The sequence below is a fragment of the Salvelinus sp. IW2-2015 genome, linkage group LG18, assembly GCF_002910315.2.
Source record: "Salvelinus sp. IW2-2015 linkage group LG18, ASM291031v2, whole genome shotgun sequence".
Lineage (NCBI taxonomy): Eukaryota > Metazoa > Chordata > Actinopteri > Salmoniformes > Salmonidae > Salvelinus > Salvelinus sp. IW2-2015.
In genome coordinates this window covers 48,300,961-48,322,146 of record NC_036858.1, presented here as the reverse complement: position 1 = coordinate 48,322,146, position 21,186 = coordinate 48,300,961, and the positions used below count along the sequence as shown (strand labels likewise).

Sequence of the window (21,186 nt, the reverse complement as noted above, 5' to 3'; positions counted from 1 at the left end):
CTCATTCCGGGGGTTTTCTTTATTTTACTATTTTCTACATTGTACAATAAGAGAGACAAACTATGAAATAACAAGCAAAAAAGTGTTAAACAAATCTAACTATTTTATATTTGAGATTCTTCAAATTGAGATTTTTCAAAGTAGCCACCCTTTGCCCTGATGGCAACTTTGCACACTTGTTATCAGTTGATGTTATTCTTCAATAACACAAACCCCAAAGCAAATCAGGGGGAGAAAAATAGATTTATTTGAGAAGGACAAATCATAGATATTATGCTGGGAGGTAGATGTTAAGTCTCCCTTGTCCTCAGCTTTTTTCCACAGAACAAAGAAACAGGATGCCACATATAACCCCCCACCCTAGTCTGGGGTTGACCAATAAGACGTCCTTGCAGTACAACTGGGCCAATGGTCAAAGAACAAGTATCCTGCTCCAGACTCAATGTACAGACCAATGAAAACACAGCACACGTAGCTCTGAGTTCAGGACTGACATTCCACAGATTCTAAACAGCTGTTGAACTGAGACACAACTATTTCCATTAACAATTCCCTATTGACCATTAGTACTCTATTTCGTTTTTAGTACTCTCGTCCTCTGCATTGTGTATTTATCTTCAAAATATTTTTATACACTTTTGGCATTCTCTCAACCAGCTTCATGAGGTAGTCACCTGGAATGCATTTCAATTAACAGGTGTGCCTTGTGGAATTTCTTTCCTTAATGTGTTTGAGCCAATCAGTTGTGTTGTGACGGAGAAGATTTGGTAAAAGACCAAGTCCGTATTATGGCAAGAACAGCTCAAATAAACAAAGACAAATGACAGTCTATCATTACTTTAAGACGTGAAGGTCAGTCAATCCGGAAAATGTCAAGAACTTTGAGAATTTCTTCAAGTGCAGTTGCAAAAACCATCAAGTGCTATGATGAAACTGGCTCTCATGAGGACCGCCACAGGAAAGGAAGACCCAGAGGTACCGCTGCTGCAGAGGATAAGTTCATTAGAGTTAACTGCAGCCCAAATAAATGCTCAAAGTTCAAGGAACAGACACATCTCAACATCAACTGTTCGGAGGAGACTGCGTGAATCAGGCCTTCATGGTTGAATTTCTGCAAAGAACCACTACTAAAGGACACCAATAAGAAAAAGAGACTTGCTTGGGCCAAGAAACATGAGGAATTGACATTAGATCGATGGAAATTTGTCCTTTGGTCTGAGTAGTCCAAATTTGAGATTTTTGGTTCCAACCACCGTGTCTTTGTGAGACGCAGAGTAGGTGAACGGATGATCTCTGCATGTGTGGTTCCCACCGTGAAGCATGGAGGAGGTGGTGTGGGGATTTATTTAGAATTCAAGGCACACTTAACCAGCATAGTTACCACAGCATTCTGCAGCGATACACCATCCAGTTTGTGCTTAGTGGAACTATAATTTTGGGCTAAACGTCCCTTTTTCAGGACCCTGTCTTTCAAAGAAAATTCGTAAAAATCAAAATAACTTCACAGATCTTCATTGTAAAAAATCCAAATACTTCACAGATGTTCATTGTAAAGGGTTTAAACACTGTTTCCCATGCTTGTTCAATGATCCATAAACAATTAATGAACATGCACCTGTGGAACGGTCATTAAGACACTAACAGCTTACAGTCAGTAGGCAATTAAGGTCACAGTTATGAAAACTTAGGACACTAAAGAGGCCTTTCTACTGACTCTGAAAAACACCAAAAGAAAGATGCCCAGGGTCCCTGCTCATCTGCGTGAACGTACCTTAGGCATGATGCAAGGAGGCATGAGTACTGAAAATGTGGCGAGGGCAATAAATTGCAATGTCTGTACTGTGAGACGCCTAAGACAGTGCTACAGGGAGACAGGACGGGCAGCTGATCGTCCTCAGAGTGGCAGACAACATGTAACAACACCTGCACAGGATCGGTACATCCGAACATCACACCTGCGGGACAGGTACCGGATGGCAACAACAACTGCCTGAGTTACACCAGGAAAGCAGAATCCCTCCATCAGTGCTCAGACTGTCTGCAATAGGCTGAGTGAGGCTGGACTGAGGGCTTGTAGGCCTGTTGTAAGGCAGATCCTCACCAGACATCACCGGCAACAACGTCGCCTATGGGCACAAACCCACCGTCGCTGGACTAGACAGGACTGGCAAAAAGTGCTCTTCACTGACGAGTCGCGGTTTTGTCTCACCGGGGTGATGGTCGGATTCCCAATTATCGTCGAAGGAATGAGCCTGTACTCTGGAGCGGGATCGATTTGGAGGTGGAGGGTCCATCATGGTCTGGGGCGGTGTGTCACAGCATCATCGGACTGAGCTTGTTGTCATTACAGGCAATCTCAACGCTGTGCTTTACAGGGAAGACATCCTCCTCCCTCATGTGGTACCCTTCCTGCAGGCTCATCCTGACATGACCCTCCAGCATGATAATGCCACCACGCACAGAACGAGCAGTATGGCTGATTTCCTGCAAGACATGAATGTTAGTGTTCTGCCATGGCCAGCGAAGAGTCCGGATCTCAATCCCATAATTTACAACATTAACAATGTCTACACTGCATTTCGGATCAATTTCGTGTTATTTTAATGGGCAAAAAAATGGCTTCTTTCAAAAACAAGGACATTTCTAAGTGACCCCAGACTTTTGAACGGTAGTGTATGTACTGTGAAATTATGGGTGTACTGTAAACAAGTGAATGTGTATGTGTTGCTGGCCTCTAAGGGTGTCTCTCTCTGTCTCTCTCCAGGTTGGTGTACAGTGGCTCCACCCATGTTAGCCTTCCTCTATTGCTTTGCCCAGATTGGACTGGAGTGGGAACACAACCCACCTTAAATCACCAACCCCACAGAGACTGTTGGAAGGGAGGCAGAACTCACCCTAATCCACCAACACACAGTGCTGACTCTGCTATGTGGGGAGAACAACCCACCTTAAACCACCCCACAGTGGACTCAGGTAGCCTAACAGTTAAGAGCGTTAGGCCAGTAACGAAAAAGTTGCTGGTTCGAATCCTGAGGTGAAAAATCTCTGTGCCCTTGAGTAAGGCACTTAAACCCTAATTGACCCTGTAAGTCGCTCTGGATAAGAGCGTCTGCTAAATGACTTAAATGTAAGTGGACTCTGCCATGTGGGGAGAACAACCCACTGTAACCACCCCACAGTGCACTCTGCTATGTGGGGAGAGCAAACCTGTCCTTTACTACCCACCCACAATGGGGACTACCAATGAGACCTGCTGAGGAAAACACTGGACCCATGTACGTATGTGACTACAGTATAAGAAACCTGTCCGTCAAACTACCTGTACCTATGAGAACTGCTGCTTAATATTTGGGTGCATAGAGTAAAACACATATATGGAAAAACAATGGATGCTGTTCAGTGGTAATTTGTTGATAACCTGACAGTGAGGCTTGCAGTATCCAACCTTGGATGTTTTGGATCTGTTTAATCCCAAAATCAGCATTATACATCTCCTGGAATGGAATGGCTGAAAGCACCTCAGTATATTCCTTTGACTGCGCTAATCCCGTATCTGTCTCATAGCACTAAAGGGATCAGCAGATCTGTGTCAGTTTAACTAACATGTAGGGTCGGGGGAGAAAACCCTGCTAATTAGACTAGCCTAACACTACTCTGAAAGGGGTTTAGGTCACATCCAAAGATGGCATCCTATTCCCTAGCTAGTGCACTACTTTTGACCAGGGGCAATAGGGCTCTGGTCAAATGTAGTGCACTATATAGGGATCTATTTGAGATACAAGGTTAAATGGGTCTTATGACATCCCAAGAATCCAAAAATCCAGTCAAGAAGAGAATACGATCTGCAGCGTTAAATCTTAAACAGTTTATGATAAGAAACCCGCCACACAACCCTTTTCGTGACGGATTACAAGAATAGCAATAATTTCATCACACGTAAAGGTTGCTTCAAAGGGTGCCCCATGTTAGTGTTAGTCATGTAGGCTGTTCTTACTAATAATGTGCTTGTATAGAGGCAGTTCATCACCCAGTGAGCCGGCCCTAATCTTTAGGTTGACAGTGACTGACCTCGGTTCTACATGGGCCACTGTCTGTTTTTCCGTCACTGGATCCCTCACTCCCTTTTTTTCTCTCTCTCTGTGTCCGACTGAGTCTCTTTTCTCTCTCTCTGTGTCCGACTGAGTCTCTTTTCTCTCTCTCTGTGTCCGACTGAGTCTCTTTTCTCTCTCTCTGTGTCCGACTGAGTCTCTTTTCTCTCTCTCTGTGTCCGACTGAGTCTCTTTTCTCTCTCTCTGTGTCCGACTGAGTCTCTTTTCTCTCTGTGTGGATATCTGTATCTTTCTCTCTCCGTCTCTGTCAGGGATGAGGGCCCGGTGTGGTGTTAATTGGATGTTAATGTGACGTTTTTAATCAGGCGCTCTAGCGTTCAGTAAATATTCTGCTCCTTCAGGAGGCAGCCAGGCCATGCAGGTGTTATCTAGCTAGATTCAACCCCTTGTCTGTCTCTTACCTAACATGATTGGCTGGAATGGAATAAATGGAACGGTATCAAACATATGTAAACCACATGTTTAACTCCGTTCCATTAATTCCATTCTGGCCATTACAATGAGCCTGTCCTCTATAGCTCCTCCCACCAGCCTCCTCTGCTATCACTGTACTATAAGTGAGATGATGCATGTGCAAGGGTTTGTTCTTCTACTGTTGATGATGATAGGAGACTGTCCTGTATCTTATCATTGTTATAATGGTGGCTTCACCTATTGACATGGAACTTTGTCTACTTACATTTTTCCCCTATTGAATAAATAGTTATTTCTTCAACATCACACAATTGTGTTTGAAATGACCTTGGTCTCATTTAAACGAAATGAACAACAAMAAAAAACGTCTAAACCAAACAGCCGACGGCTATGTATAAAATATCATTTATTATAAATAGTATTTTACATATCTTTACAAATACTCTCATTTGTGCTTGCAATTACATTTACAGTATCATTACAGAAAACATCTGAATATCGTGACATGTGCATAAATCACATTACTGTCCTCATTATATATTTATATTAATGGTTGATCTTTTAGTAACACTTTACTTGAAGGGTAACTACATAAGCACTTCATTACCCATATACTGCATTCATAAGCAGTACCTTTACTAAATGCTTGTCAACTGTCAACAAGTCCTTATGCATGTACCCTTCAAGTGTAACCAATTCTCTCTCTCTCTCTTCACATGACATTAAAGTAGTATGTACATACACAGTGATACTAGGCAGCTCACCTGAACTGACCACAAAAAATAGTTTCACGTTGTTTAAACATGTCTGAAGTAATCATGCTCATGTTTTAAAGAAATCAACAGAGCATAGCCGCGGGGGTGCTTAACATTTAGTTTTGTCCGCACTACAGACAGCTATTTCGGTCTGCTAATACGGGACTAGTGAAGGCTCAGTACACTACTTTAGTGTGAGAGTTATTATAATAATTTTTATTTTTTCAGGGGGTGCCTTACCTTTTGCTGATATCCACAGAGAATCAATCAGCTTTAAGTTTTTTTTGKTGCATTACGGGACTTGGGGGTGTGTGGCTGGGAGTCTGGGCCTTTAAAAACAAGGTGTTGGTACATGATTAGGTTTTACTGACCAGGCTCATGCATAGAAGGGTTGCATCCCAAATGGCACCCTATTCCCTATATAGTGTACTAATTTTGACCAGGTGACCTATAGGGAATAGAGTGCCATTTGGGATGCACTCGAGGACTAGCTGAATAGCTGGTAGGATCTTTCTCAATTGTCTAAAATGTCCGTCCTCTCCTAGCGTCCTCTCCTTTATCGCACTGATCTGAAAGAACTGACCACGTTAAGAGCTTCCGCCATATTATTTTCATCTTTCAAGTCTTTTCCAATCAGTGCAGATAAAGTGATTTTTTTTGTTGTTGTGTGCAATCAAGATAGAGCTCCAGATGACTCAGTCTGGAATTGTGATGCTATCATCAGGACTCTCTCAATTGTTCTAAACAAACCTTCTCCTCTGTGATATCACCACAAGAAAGACCAACACAGGGGGTTATCCATTAATGCCATGTTACATGTTCCACCAATTATTTTCCAAAAGAGAAAAAAACTGGTGAACTAAGCCAAGAATAAATAACTTTTTTACCCTCAAATGTATCAAATATTGTACACATGCATCAATGCAGCTGGCACAAGGATGTACTTTTGAATAGGCATGTGATTTTAGGTAAACATCACGAAGAATAAATGTACATTACTAACAATATGCACCAACCAAATGACATCGTTGTTGTTACCCATTTTGGGAGAGTATCAATTAACAAAAGCATGCTATATTATTTTGAAACATTTGAGCATTGTAATGCATAGAGTACAGTGTCATTCTTCTCATTAATAACGCAACATCCCCTTACTCAGGCACTGGCCCCTTAAACATTATTATACTATACTGCATGTGAAGCTATATGTGTTAAAATAATAAACAAGCTGTTGACTTCTCCGTATCATGGAGACCTGAACGCGTACATTCTGTTAACACATCAACGGCAATGCACAATTATTGTTTACCAATGTCAGCAACACGTGCAATCACCTAATTTCATTGGTGAGTAATGTAGTGCATACTTACTTTGATTTAACATACTTAAGAATCAAGTTATGTTTAAGGGCTGGATTCAACCCTTATTGTGGAAGATCTGTGTTATAGCGCAATTGAAATTGAAAGATAATTTCCGATTGAGCCAACATGTGCATCGTTTACTGTGAAAGCAGTCTCCGCGAACATTGCCTTTAAATTTCAATCACACTCTAGCACGGATCTTCGACGATACCGATTTAGTCTAAGCTTAAGTTAATGCTTAAGTAAAGTGTGTGTGCATTTCTTTCCAACTTGCTTGATAATAGTAAGACATTTACATCAGTAGGGGTCATTTGGGTCAGCAGTAAACAATCAGAACTATTGTTTACAGCACGTGTCAAATTCATTCCACAGAGGGCAGAGTGTCCGCTCACCCGGTTGTCGAGGTCTTAATTGAAAGGAAAAAACAAAAACGTGCAGACACTAGGCCCTTCATGGAATGAGTTTGACACCCCTGGTCTACAGGGTAGCACTTAACTTAAAGGAATAATCCACTCCAAATCTTTTGTTTTTTCATTAGTCCACTTGATACAGACTCATCTTGATGTGGCAAGTGATGATGATGTGGCAAGTTACACTTTGCTTCTTGAAAGTCCAATATCTTAAACTTGACTGCTGACATGCAAAAACATTTTGGGACTGTATCAACATTGGACTAATGGAAATACCAAAATAGTTTTTGAGTGGATGATTCATTTAACTCCAACACGTATAATGCATGATATTGTTATAATGCAATATAATACTTGCAATAAGCATATGAACGAATCCCTTATGTCTTCTCATAATTATCCTAAATGCATAACTGCTATTTTCCCCAAAAATGCTTAATATACATGCATAAAATAGCTTATAAACAAGTCATAAAGCACTTGACATGTTGGCTTTACGTAAAGTGTTTCTGTTAACTACAATTAATATCTGGCCAGGATTGTAATTATACTATTCATAAGTATTGATAATATTGTCTAAGTGAAGATCCTCCACATTCCATGTTGTGTATGGATAAATATGGTAACATTCATAAGTTGTCGTTTCCATAAGATTTCAGCATGGACAAATGATCAAAATCAGGACTTTTGAAAGAACTAACATGGAGAGCTGTTGCTTGCGTACAGGAGCTGATCTCAGAACGCTAGTTATGTAAGCAAGCTCTTTGTGGAGTACAGGACAGTCCAAAAAAAAACTACTGTATGAGACTTATTCACACGTAAGTGAAAGAAAACTCATTCATGACCCTTTAATCTCTATATATAAACACCTAGCGATGCACATTTTCTAAAAACCCATGTTCTGTACACATTGTATACTGTTATCGTAACGGTTTTGTTCAAAATATATACAGTGACAAGAAAAAGTATGTGAACCCTTTGGAATTACCTGGACTTCTGCATCAATTGGTCATAAGATTTTATTTGAGCTTCATCTAAGTCACAACAATAGACAAACACAGTCTGCTTAACCTAATAACACACAAACAATTATATGTTTTCATGTCTTTATTGAACACAACGTGTAAACATTGCCAGTGCAGGGTGGGAAAAGTATGTTAACCCTTGGTTTTAATAACTGGTTGACCCTACTTTGGCAGCAATAACCTCAAATAAAAAACGTTTTCTGTAATTGCAGATCAGACCTGCACAACGGTCAGGAGGAATGTTGGACCATTGTCTTTACAAAACTGTTTCAGTTCAGTAATATTTTTGTGATGTCTGGTGTGAACTGCTCTCGAGGTCAAGCTCCACATCTCCATCGGGTTGATGTCAGGACTCTGACTGGGCCACTCCAGAAGGAGTATTTTCTTCTGTTGAAGCCATTCTGTTGTTGATTTACTTCTGTGTTTTTGGTCGTTGTCCTGTTGCATCACCCAACTTCTGTTGAGCTTCAATTGGCAGACAGATAGCCTTACATTCTCATACCAAATGTCTTGATAAACTTGGGAATTCCTTTTTCTGTCGATGATGGCAAGCTGTCCAGGCCCTGAGGCAGTAAAGCAGTCCCAAACCATGATGCTCACTCCACCATACTTTACAGTTGGGATGAGGTTTTGATGTTTGTGTTCTGTGCCTTTTTTTCCTCCACACAGTGTTGCGTGTTCCTTCCAAACAACTCAACTTTAGTTTCATCTGTCCACAGAATATTTTGCAAGTAGCGCTGTGGAACATCCAGGTGCTCTTTTGCGAAATTCAGACGTGCAGCAATGTTTTTTTTGGACAGCAATGGGTTCTCTGGTGGTGTCCTCCAATGAACACCATTCTTGTTTAGTGTTTCACATATCATAGAATCGTCAACAGAGATGTTAGCATGTTACAGAGATTTCTGTAAGTCTTTAGCTGACACTCTAGGATTCTTAACTGTAAGAGCACAGAATGCTCAATGAGGTTATCTTTGCAGGACGGCCACTCCTAGGGAGAGTAGCAACAGTGCTGAACTTTCTCCATTTATAAACAATTTGTCTTCCTGTGGAATGATGAACATCAAGGCTTTAAGAGATACTTTTGTAACCCAATTCTTAGGTCTTCTGAGAAATCTTTTGTTCGAGGCATGGTTCACATCAGGAAATGCTTCTTGTGAATAGCAAACTCAAATTTTGTAAATGTTTTTTTATAGGGCAGGGCATCTCTAACCAACATATCCAATCTCGCCTCATTGATTAGACTCCAGGTTAGATGACTCCTGGCTCCAATTAGCTTTTGGAGAAGTCATTAGCCTAGGGGTTCACATACTTTTTCCAACCTACACTATAAATGATGTATTCAATATAGACAAGAAAAATACACTAATTTGTGTGTTATTAGTTTAAGCACACTGTTTGTCCATTGTTGTGAATTAGGTCAATATCAGATCAAATGTTACGTCAAATTTATGCAGAAATTCAAGTAATTTCAAAGGGTTCACACAATTTTTCTTGCCACTGTATCTGAAATAATTTAAGGCGAAATAAGGTAACAGGCTAATAGCCTAATGTAACACGATATGGGTTTGATTTAGTTAATGCATTGTTACTGCAGAAAGAGACCTGTCCCCCCCCCCCCCCGTTAGTCAGAAGTTTACATACACCTTAGCCAAATACATTTAAACACCGTTTCACATTCCTGACATTTAATCCTAGTAAAATCCCTGTCTTAGTCAGTTAGGATCACCACTTAATTTTAAGATGTGAAATGTCAGAATAAAGCAGAAAGATGATTTATTTCACCTTTTATTTATTCAAACATTTCAGGTAGCCTTCACAAGCTTCCCACAATAAGTTGGGTGATTTTGGCCCATTCCTCCTGACAGAGCTGGTGTAACTGAGTCAGGCTTGTAGGCCTCCTGCTCGCCCACGTTTTTTCAGTTCTGCCTACAAATTCCTCAGAGATGAGGTCAGGGCTTTGTGATGGCCACTCCAAACCTTGACTTGTTGTCCTTAAGCCTTTTGCCAACAACTGGAAGTAGCTTTGGTTCATTGTCCATTGGAAGACCCATTTGTGACCAAGTTTAACTTCCTGACTGAGTCTTGAGATGTGCTTCAATATACCACATAATTGTCCAACCTCATGATGCCATCTATTTTGTGAAGTGCACCAGTCCTCCTGCAGCAAAGCACCCACACACATGATGCTGCCACCCCGGCTCACGTTTGGATGTGTAGTTCTCAGCTTGCAAGCCTCCCCCTTTTCCTCCAAACATATCATACATTATGGCCAAACAGTCTATTTTGTTTCATCAGACCGAGAGGACATTTCTCCAAAAAGTACGATCTTTGTCCCCATGTGCAGTTGCAAACCATAGTCGGGCTTTTTTATGGCGTTTTTTTTATAGCATGGCTTCTTCCTTGCTGAGCGGCCTTTTCAGTGATGTCGATATAGGACTCGTTTTACTGTGACTATAGATACCTTTGTACCTGTTTCCTCCAGCATCTTACAAGGTCCTTTGCTATGTATGCACTTTTCACACCAAAGTACGTTCATCTCTAGGAGACAGAACGCGTTCCTTCCTGAGCGGTATGACGGCTGCGTGGCCCATGGTTTATACTTGCGTACGTATTGTTTGTACAGATGAACGTGGTACCTTCAGGCGTTTGAAATTGCTCCCAAGGATGAACCAGACTTGTGGAGTCTACAATTATTTTCGGGGTCTTGGATGATTTCTTTTGATTTTCCATGATGTCAAGGCAAAGAGGCACGGAGTTTTGAAGGTAGGCCTTGAAATACTCCACAGGTGCACCTCCAAGTGACTCATTGATGGTCAATTGCCTATCAGAAGTCTAAATGCCAGACACATGCTGGGAATGTTCCAGAGTTGTGTGAAGCACAGTCAACGTTAGTGTATGTAAACTTCTGACCCACTGGAATTGTGATACAGTGAATTATAAGTGAATTAATCTGTCTGTAAACAATTGTTGGAAAAATGACTTGTGCCATGCACAAAATAGATGTCCTAACCGACTTGCCAAAACTATAATTTGTGGAATGGTTGAAAAACGAGTTTTAATGACTCCAACCTAAGTGTATGTAAACTTCCGACTTCAACTGTACATACTTTTAAAACAATTTGTCACTAATAAATTGCATGAATTGAAAGTGAAAAATTAAAGGAGTGCGGTGTTGCAGCTGTCTGTTTCTAGCCATTTGCGGGCTATGTAGAACATTTCAGCTGTTATGTAACACAATGTTGCCATTATGTAGCCCAATGAAAACACAACTATTAGTGGAGACCTCACCTAAGACTAATAATGAACTACATGTATATGTAATGAAGCTGGTTTAGTAAATCCCACTCACGGGATGAGTAACCTTGCCTGAGACCTGAAGACTTGCGTTGGCTTACCGAACTAATGCCTACGCTTAAGCTCAGGCTAACACTGTCTTGTGGCAAACCAGGGCCCAAACGCCAGTTGGTCCCATATAGTGATGGGAGGAACTTTGGCAGCAGTTAACATTAAGATCATAATATTTTCAAATATTAACATGATACTGCTAGGGTTTGATTAGGCTTAGGTCTCAAATTAATGAAACCCATTGAAGGTGCCCACATCATTGAAGACGTGAAAACTTTGGAACCGCTAGGTTCCAATTAGTGAAAGTTCCGGACAGAAGGAGATCAACATGTCCTGGATTTAAATTAGATTTAAAAAATGTACATTGATTACTAATTCATAGGCCTCAAAGTTCTGTTTGCCTTTGCTCATGCTTGGAACTCCATTACTGAATATCAATCAGTAGGCTAGCCTAAGGAAAACGGCAACGCCAAACAGTAATGTATGTCGATCAACGCAAGTCATGCAGCAAGTCATACTTTGCAGTGAAGTGTCTTGAAAAAGTATGTTTTTTGGAAGACCCAGTTACACAGTAAATGTTGAAATACTTTTTCAATTCGTTTCACATGTACAGTGTCAGAGAGCCATGTTTGACAAACATAAACTAAGAATCAGTTAAATAATACAACCTCCACATGTCGCCATGATGGAGCGTTGTTAGTGCAACTGACGCAGTTCCTTAAGAGTAATTCCCAGCATTGTAACCATCGGCCAAGAATAAAGACGAACCAATCAACAAAGGTGGTTTCTTGGCTATAGATAGCAGTTCTCTGTTCGATCTGATAAGACATACGGTGATGGTCAGTCAGTCTAAAAGGGGGTTGGAGTTCTTTCAAAAGACCATGCTGGTCTTTGATTGGCCAGTCAGGGTTCTCTGCGCACAGACCAAAAGATTGATTGGTTGAAACCTAATGGTCCTGAGCTCTGATTGGTCAACACAGCCTCCTTCGTCTGGTTTAAAGAAGATGGCTACAAGGTGATCCAATGATGACAGAGTACAGTAGTAAAAACAACCTACTGTAATACGTTCTGTGAACCATCTGTGTGTAATGCATTGTCAGGAGCAAGATCTATATTGAATGCTTATAGCAAGTGCAAAGCTCAATATACAGTATCACCTGTGCTGAATGCTTCTATAGCCTTTTTGTATTTATAAAGGCAACACCAAGGTATGCATACAGTCTTGTAAAGTATTACACGGTGATAGAATGACATCGTGAATACATACAGAATGCATTGTGCACTGGTGGTTCAAAGATAGTGGAAAAGCAAAAGATGGATTCACCCCTTATAGATACTGTACTCTGAGAACCACTAAAGATAGTGGTCCCATTGGAGATCTACAAGGATAATGACAGTGAATAATAACGCATGTTGCTGCTCTGCTCTTGAACTCCATGGACTGGTGGAAAAAAGTAGCAACTTAAATATACAGCCGATGTGCACAAGCAGACCAGGAGAACACAAGAGTACAGCTGTGAACCTGTGTCTGTGGGTCACAGAGAGGGTAGCCAAACCCATGGTGGTCTAAAGGTCACTGCAGTGGACCTAGACCCCTTTCACTGTGCACACCCCAGATTCTCCAGAATGACCGACGGGTTCAACTCCAAGGTTCCATAGCCCACGGGTAAAACCACCAGATCCTCTTTAAATTAACAGCATCGTAGCTCCATCATCTGCTGCTTTCACAGGCATCGGCAAGGTGAGGGACAATAAATGGCCTCAGCTGAGATACACCAACAACTCCCAGAATCTGTGGCCCTGTGACCAAATTGCCCAGCATTGGGACAATAAAGATTTTCTGAATCTGTTGCCTGTCTTCACACTCTCAACGTAAGTCCCTTTTTGCTTCTACGAAAATATGTCCTCCTTGTCCGAGTCTGGTGTGGTGGGTCTAGAGATCTCAAAAAGAGGCTTGGGGGAGCTGGGAGCTCTCCTTTGGACCTTGAGGAGCTTCAGAGCTTCTGCTAGCTGGGCCTCCAGGCCAGCCATGCGGGTGTTTAAGGCCTTCAAGTCCTCTTTGAGCTCCAGCTTGAGCTCCAGAACAGAAGCCTGGAGAGTCTGCTCTGGGATGGGGTAGAAGGCGTGCTGCTTGGCCACCTCAGGGGGTGCCACAGGGCTGCGGTCCTGTGGCGTGGTGCGGGAGCTGTCCCCCACGTTGTCTAGACGCAGATCGCTCTTGGTGATGCCGCTGTCGCACGAGTTGGTTTTCTTCAGCGAGGTCTGGGACTCGTGGGCTGCCCCTGCCTTAGTCCGCTCGGCTAGCGTCTCCATGGACTCTGCTTTGGACACCTTGGAAATTAAGAACAGAATGTATTAGTGAAGATGGCTGGATTCAACCGAGGCGCGTTCTCGAAAAACTGTGAATCCTGGCCTAAATATTTTAGGTTTCATACCTTGTTCCAGTTGGACTCCTTGGTCATGGAGTCCTTGAAGCGTCCCCAGCCTTTGACCTTGGCCGGCTCGAACACTCGGAGAGACGGGGCCTGGAGCTTGGCTTTGTCTGACGGGCTGGAGATTGTGGCGGCCAAAATGGGTGTGGCTGGGCTTTCGGTAACAGTGACAATGCTGGTGGTGGCGATTATTTCATGGATGGGAGTGGGCTCGACATTCACGGTTTGACCTCTCTCCATGTCATCGGATGGGTTGGCCCGCTCCTGATGTATACGGGCCTCCTTCTGCTGACGGAACCGCTGGAAGAGCCGACGCACCGGGTGGTCCGGCGGGAGATTGAGGGGTGCTTCATTCTTTCGTCTCAGGCGCTCCTCTTCCTCCCGTTTCACATCGCTGATTTTTCTGAACACAATCTGTAGAGAGACAAGACTCTTGATTAGTTAAATTAAACTTGTTTTTGTTTGCACATACTCTACGATAACTTGCCTGAGAACAGAACTGTGATACCATGAACTCAATCCTGTGTTATGTAGCCTATGCTGTGAGTTGGCTGGGCTGTCTAACCTAACCAGAGGTTGCTGAAATCAACCAAATAACCTGAATATGCACTTTAAAACAGTCTGTTTAGGTAAGTGAAAAACCATGTAAATGTGTGTATAGTGAACTACGTTCTGCACCAAATTCAGCTCTGTTCGATGAGCCTCTCTGACAGGTACGACTATCACGCAGGTAAGTACCTAAAGTAGGTAAGCATACAGCAATGGCGCTTAAGGCATGAAAGTGGAGGTACAGTGCTGCACACCCTCCTCATCACTAATTTAAACCCATTTTACAGAAAACACAGCAAATAATGCCTTTTGCTGAGTCCCTCAAAGGAAATCATGAAATATAAATGGCTTCTCTCGTTTCTAGCACCAGTGAATTTTTCTCTACTGAAACTCATTCATTCTTTAGTAGACCATTAACCAAAACACAAAGCAGACATTTTAGCTTATTCTGGGTGACATTTTGATGAGAGAAAAATATTTAGGTGTATTTATGTTGATAAAGTACCTCACACAGAAAAAAACAGGGGTATCAAAAAGAAAATTACCTAGGAGCCGCATTCGGTCTTCACTCTAAGTCCGGAGGGCAGCACTGAAAATGTCTTATTTCCTCACCCTCAAAATTAGCAAAAAATTGTTTCTGTTATGTTCTATGCTCCTTGACTGTCTAGTTTTAATTTCAGTGATTATTAACAAGCTGAACACAGTCAAGAAACCTCCCCCATAAATAAATACAAATAATGTTTTACTCAAGCCACCCATGGGCCGGATTGGACCTCCCTCGTGGCCTGGTATCACACCCCTGATTTAAACCATGATTGCACAACACATTTCAAGTGGCATAAGATTACCACAGTAAAGGCTTAATTGAATTTGTTTCCGAGGTGTGACATAGTCTCTTGAGAGATGAGGAACTGTTTCATCAAGACCACTGGTGTATTTACAGATAGGATAATTCAGTAAAATCTTCATGACATAGTAGTCACATTATTGGTGATGTAAGGCTAAGTCCCATTTAGCACCCTATTCCCTACATAGGGCACTAGTTTTGACCAGAGTCCTATGGGCCATGGTCCAAAATAATGCACTAAATAGGAAATATGATCACATATGGGACGCAGACAAATTGTCCTCCCACCACCTCAAATCCTAGTCACCCTGACCGATATTCTATTAATGTTCCGACCCCTGTCATACCCTGCCCAGCTGCACGGCACGCTTGGCTCAGATGGATGTATTGAGTATCAAGTATGAGGGTTATAGCTGTGCCTGAGAAGAGTAAGAGTACACATAGCTTTGTATTAGGGAAACACTATGGATGGAGTGATGCGGGAGCAGGCTGATTGTTGTAGTGTGTGTGTTGTGTGTGTGTGTGTGTGTGTGAGAATGAGGGAAGGAGAGAGAGAGATGAAATGGCATATACAGTGCATTCGGAAAGTATTCAGACCCCTTGACTTTTTCCACATTTTGTTACAGCCTTAGTTTAAAATTGATCAAAAATATATATTTTCTCATCAATCTACACGCAATACCCGATAATGACAAAGCAAAAACAGGTCTTTAGACATTTTTTTWAAGTAATAAAATGTATGAAATATCACATTTACGCCTCCCGAGTGGTCTAAGGCACTGCATTGCTTTGGGGCTGCAGGTAGCCTAGTGGTTAGAGCGTTGGGCCACCGAAAGGTTTCTGGATCGAATCCCCGAGCTGACAAGGGATAAATCTGCCCCTGAATTGTAAATAAGAATTTGTTCTTAACTGACTTGCCTAGCTATAAAGGTTCAAGATTTATTTATTTTTTTAATCGCAGTGCTAGCTGTGCCACTAGATATTCTGGGTTCAAGTCCAGACTCTGTCGCAGCCGGTCACGACCGGGAGACACATGGGGCGGCGCACAATTGTCCGGGTTAGGGGAGGGTTTGGCCGGCAGGGATGTCCTTGTCCCATCGCGCACTAAGCGATGAGACAAGACTGTAACTACCAATTGGATACCACGAAAAAAGGGGTAAACATTTTTTTTATTATTATAATAATCATATTTACATAAATATTCAGACCCTTTACTAAGCACCTTTGGCAGCGATTACAGCCTTGAGTCTTCTTGGGTAGGACCGCTACAAGTTTGGCACACCTGTATTTCTCCCAATTCTGCTAACTTTGGCTTTATTTTACAGAGTGAAGTTACCTCCGTTAGCAACCCTGTTTGTCGTCAGCTAGCTACAGTACCTGTAGCGTACCCTGCACGCACTTAGTGCTGTTGGCTTGCTAGCGCCACTGCTTTAGCATCAAGCTAAGAGCAGGTTTCCACTAGTTTTAGCAAATTCTAATCGTAGTTACTACCTCTCCGTCGGTCCCTACCATTCAAAGTTAACTAGCTGAACAGTTGAGTATTTTAGCTAGTTGTTTAACAGTGGCACACATGGTTTTTGGCGAGCAACCTCTGGGCTAAGCCCCATTCGGTTTGCTTGGCAAACTTGTGCTGTTTCTTCAAGTCTGTTACCCCACCATTGAAGCACCATCCTTTACATTTCCATGTAAAAGATACACCTAGCTGTGCTTTTTACCTCGAGTCGCTTGGTTTACACACGAGCCAGCACTTGGCATTAACACGCGCTTGGCTAGCTAGTTATCGTCACCTAGGTGGTGATAGCCAGCTAATTAGATAGCATCCCTGTTTGCGCTACTTACACTATCCTGAAAATAGAGACTGCCTTTATTTCCCACTCCCCTGGTAAATAAAGCTTTCTGTTTCTGCATACCTGGCTACCAGCTATCATTGCCATGTGTCTCGCCTGACTACTCCTTCAAGTTAGCAGTGCATGGAGTAGCTAGCTAGCTAGCGTTCCCCCCGGTAATTACATCCACATTCATCCATCTGGTCAAAACGATGTCATCAAGTGTACCAACCAAGGGAGAGCGAAAGCAGCACAAGCCTAGTGAAGCTTGCCCTGGCAATTGCGGCCTGAACATATTCCAGTCTGACTCCCATCAACACTACCTGCCTCAGCGTGTAACATGCTTTGGCAGCTCTAATTGACCCTGCTAGCTGATGCCTCGCTGGGCCCCGAAGTCCTTAAACGTTTAGCAAGATACATGGAAAGTATTGCCCAGGCCTCCTTCTTACTCAAAGAAGTATATTTACACACACGACCTGATTTATTAATTAGATACAAATATAGACAACAATACTGGACGTACAGTATGCAAGAAAACATATTGCATCTAACTCTTTGTTGTTGCTTTCTGCTTTGTTGGTTTGCTTTAATATTTCATATCACCTCAAGGGAGGAACCGGTGCCTTGCTGTGAGCAGAAGAGTCAGGACAACAGAGTTGTGCACAATGAAACATTGTGGCCTGAGGTATTAAGGAGTTAGTGTTGCACTTTTATCTTTAGATTGCACTGTACACAGACAGAGTAACACACACACACATCACCTCCCGCTATATGCCCAGAGGTTGTCAGAACCAGGTCTGCAAGTGAGGGTGTGCTAAAACCATAGCAGCAGAAGTGTCTGTGTGCTTGCGTGTGTGGGTGTTTGAGAGAGGGTGTCTGTTTGTGTTAGTGTGTGTGCTTGTGTGTTTTTGAAAAGACGCTTGCTCAGTCAGTATATGCCAGGCTAAGGAGGAACTCCTATGACGCTGTCTGAAAGTTCATAACTCGCCTCTGGCTCAAACCTTAATTTCTCATGGGAACGCTATGCTAACAAAGCCTTCTCCTGCCTCATAAACCACTCAAGCGAACACAGACCAAATCCAGTCTGCTCAGTGATCTCTGAAAAACGTAGACAAAACAACCGCCATGGTCATTTACGTACAGTTTATGTATATCATAATATAAAATGCAGCCAAACTCAGAGTAATACTGCACCCAAACCCAACTCATTTGAATGTGTAGAAGAACCCCAAAGGCAAATCAAGCAGTATCATTTTGATTCTCTTTGATAGATTAATGGGCATGGACAACTCACGACTTCCTTGTATCCATGGCAATGACAACAGTGTATTCCATCTTCTAAAACTTGCCATCCACAGATGGGTCCACTCAGCCATAACATACCACAGAGTAGTTTGATGCTGTAGTGTATTCATGATGTCTTCAGAGGCTCATTAGCCATATTATATGCTTTGATGTGTGACACTAGTAATGTCTCCCTGTCTTTGCCCTGAATGCTGTTACAAAGCAAAGGGAGATACAAATGAGAACTGCATTAGCTGGGAGGTTTAACTTACACCATATCAATCTGTTGGACTAAAACCAAATGAGACATCGAGTATATTGTATGACAACATCTCCAAGTGTGATAGCTGAGCTTGATCCCAACAAAGGAATGTCTTTCTCTCCTCCCTTGTTTGGCCTAACAGAGCCATAGGGAGTGGACTCTCTCTCTCTCTCGCTCTCTGCCTGTGTGCAGTTTATTGTGTGGCTTTGTTGTCTAGCATGGCCTTTGGCTCTCTCTCATTCATGCTGACAGCAGTATAGAGAGAGCAGGGTGAAACACCACAGTACCCCTCTACCACCCACCACCCCCTACCCAGACCACAGTACCTATCAACCAGCACCACCTCCCACCCAGCACGCCCACTGCCCATATATCACTGCCTGACAAACACCATCTGAAGCTCTGTGGGAGCGCGCGCACACACACAGAATAAACCACTAAGCCCCTCTCAACTCAATCTAACAACCCCTACCCCTCATACTGTATATATCCCTCATACCATCCACCCTGACATGTGAATGSCCACTCCCCTCGCTAGAATCCCTACCCGCTGCATATGCTAGCGCTCCAAGCCCGGGTTCAAAGATGCTGAGGCGAGAGTGAAGATGCTGAGTGTTCCTGCCTGGACCAGCATGGGATAAGCACTAGCATTAGCATGAGTCAGGTCATGCTGGCCTGAAGATGTACAGGTAAGGGCAAGAGAAGGCAGTGGCAGAGTGTGTGATTCTTTGCAATCGACTACCCTGCAGTTAGACTGTGCAGATTTACTGATCTACAAATCATGTTGCATCACAAACAACTACTCATTATATGATCAAGATTAGTGATTCTGCGCCACACCTTGATCAAACTGATCCTCTCAAACGTCCTCTATCTTACACAGGCCATGTCCCAAATGGCACCATATTCTCTATAGATCTATGGGCCCTGGTCAAACGCAGTGGACTATATAGGGAATAGTGTGCCATTTGGGACGCAATCACAGGCCTGATATTGCTCATATATCCACTCACACAGAAGTTAATACTCTTCCCTACTGGTTAAGCTACTCTGCTGCTGTGACATTTCACACCAACCCTTCCTCAWAAAGCTGTCTTTAAACTGACATGTTGTCTATGTAATTTAAATTTCCCCCAAGGCAGAGCTGAACAGAAATCTGCCATTCACAAGAGCAGAAGTCCAAACTAGGGTTAAATAAAAGAAGGAACCCAGCGGGCAAAGCTGGTTGAATGACATCCACAACAAGGAGAGATGAGTGTGACTTTATTTTTCATTTGAATTGACATCATTACAACCAGTTACCAGAATTAGTTTAAATCTGGTTGTATATCATGGCAACCCATTTATAGGTTGAAATCGGGTTGCAATGGCATAATTGCAACCAGTTTTTCCCCTGGGGAAGATAGCTAGGTGACAATATTGCAACCATTCATCAACCTAATCGTGGAAGGATGTAATATTCATTACGTTGGTTCATTCATTTTCCCTATAACTGTGACGGTGGACCAAGATTGATGGTCACAAATAGTCGTCCTCCTCAGTCTCCTCAGAATTGGGCATTTTGCTTCGGTTCGCTTTTTCCAGAACACTGCTGCTGATTGTAATTGCTTCTTGCATTGGAGCTTTTATTGATGCTCTCCTCCACAGCCTCACATGCACACACGCGYGCACACACACACTGGATTGTCTTATTAAACTCATATCTCCTCATTCTGCCAGCCTGGTTGTTTACCTCCTGCAGCTCCTTCCCAGCTCTCTAGAATTTAATACATTTCTCAGAATGTTGTATTTTTTTTGTGCAAAACATTATTGCTTTCCTGTTCCTTGGCCAACTTAAATGTCATTGAGAAATCATAGATTTCTATTATTTGAATTTCCATCTTAGTCATCCTGACCTGGTAAAAAAATTCAACTGAGTGGTTCTTGAAACAAACAAATCTTCTACTCACTCAAGCATGAGCAAACCTAAATGAAAAATATAAGGCCTAGCATATCTCTTTCTATGTGTAGATTGTGTTTCTCATCTCTAGTGTTGGAGGAGAAACATTTGAAATGTCCAGTAAGGATTTTGTCCCATTAAGGGACTTTAATTCTTAATCAAAACCATCAAATAATATTTATATTCCAAGTTCCTGAATCCCAGAAAGATTTATATTTTCTCTCCTTTCTCTTTCTCTCCTTTAAATACATTCTTGCATGTCACTTTGGGTCTGATAAAAGCACTATAAAAAAAACATGTATTATTGATCTCTATGAGCAAAAACCCTCTTAAATTATAATATGTGGAAATGCAAAATCCTCTCACGGAACTAACTGTAATGTACTTTGTTATATTATGTAAAACGCAAAATATTCTCTCTCTGATTGTTAAAGTGTGTTTTATTTGTCAGCCTAAAAGCCTTCCGATCTGCGATTTGGAATCCATCAATAACATTATCTCTTTCATTATAAATAGAAGAGTAGTCTAAAAGTCTGAAATTTTCAAGTGATTTCACCTGACTATATAATGGGGTCAATGTCATCCTATTATGCATGTTCTTGTTTCTCACACTGACTTTATCAGACCC

General features: G+C 42.2%; 2 protein-coding genes across 5 annotated transcripts in view; one reads left to right on the top strand and one right to left on the bottom strand.

Moving 5' to 3' along the window:
* hhat (hedgehog acyltransferase) overlaps positions 1-21,186 on the top strand; it is a 216,940-nt gene that overhangs the window by 138,369 nt on the left and 57,385 nt on the right. For 3 of the 4 annotated variants that reach the window (XM_024008316.3, XM_024008315.3, XM_070448560.1), the window contains one exon: positions 2,765-4,287. The exons of the other annotated variant lie outside the window; for it this stretch is intronic. In XM_024008316.3, coding sequence (XP_023864084.1) covers positions 2,765-2,850 — 86 coding nt within the window. In that variant the 3' untranslated portion in view covers positions 2,851-4,287. Of the gene's footprint in view, positions 1-2,764; positions 4,288-21,186 lie in introns of those variants that run through there. 4 annotated transcript variants of the gene reach the window in all.
* The window catches only part of LOC111978632 (voltage-gated delayed rectifier potassium channel KCNH1-like), a 79,113-nt gene continuing 68,920 nt past the window's right edge, over positions 10,994-21,186 (bottom strand). Inside the window, exons 14-15 of the mRNA XM_024008807.2 lie at positions 13,855-14,265; positions 10,994-13,750 (exon numbers count right to left, since the gene is read on the bottom strand). Of these exons, the coding sequence (XP_023864575.1) occupies positions 13,310-13,750; positions 13,855-14,265 (852 nt within the window). The 3' untranslated portion in view covers positions 10,994-13,309. The remainder of the gene's footprint in view (positions 13,751-13,854; positions 14,266-21,186) is intronic.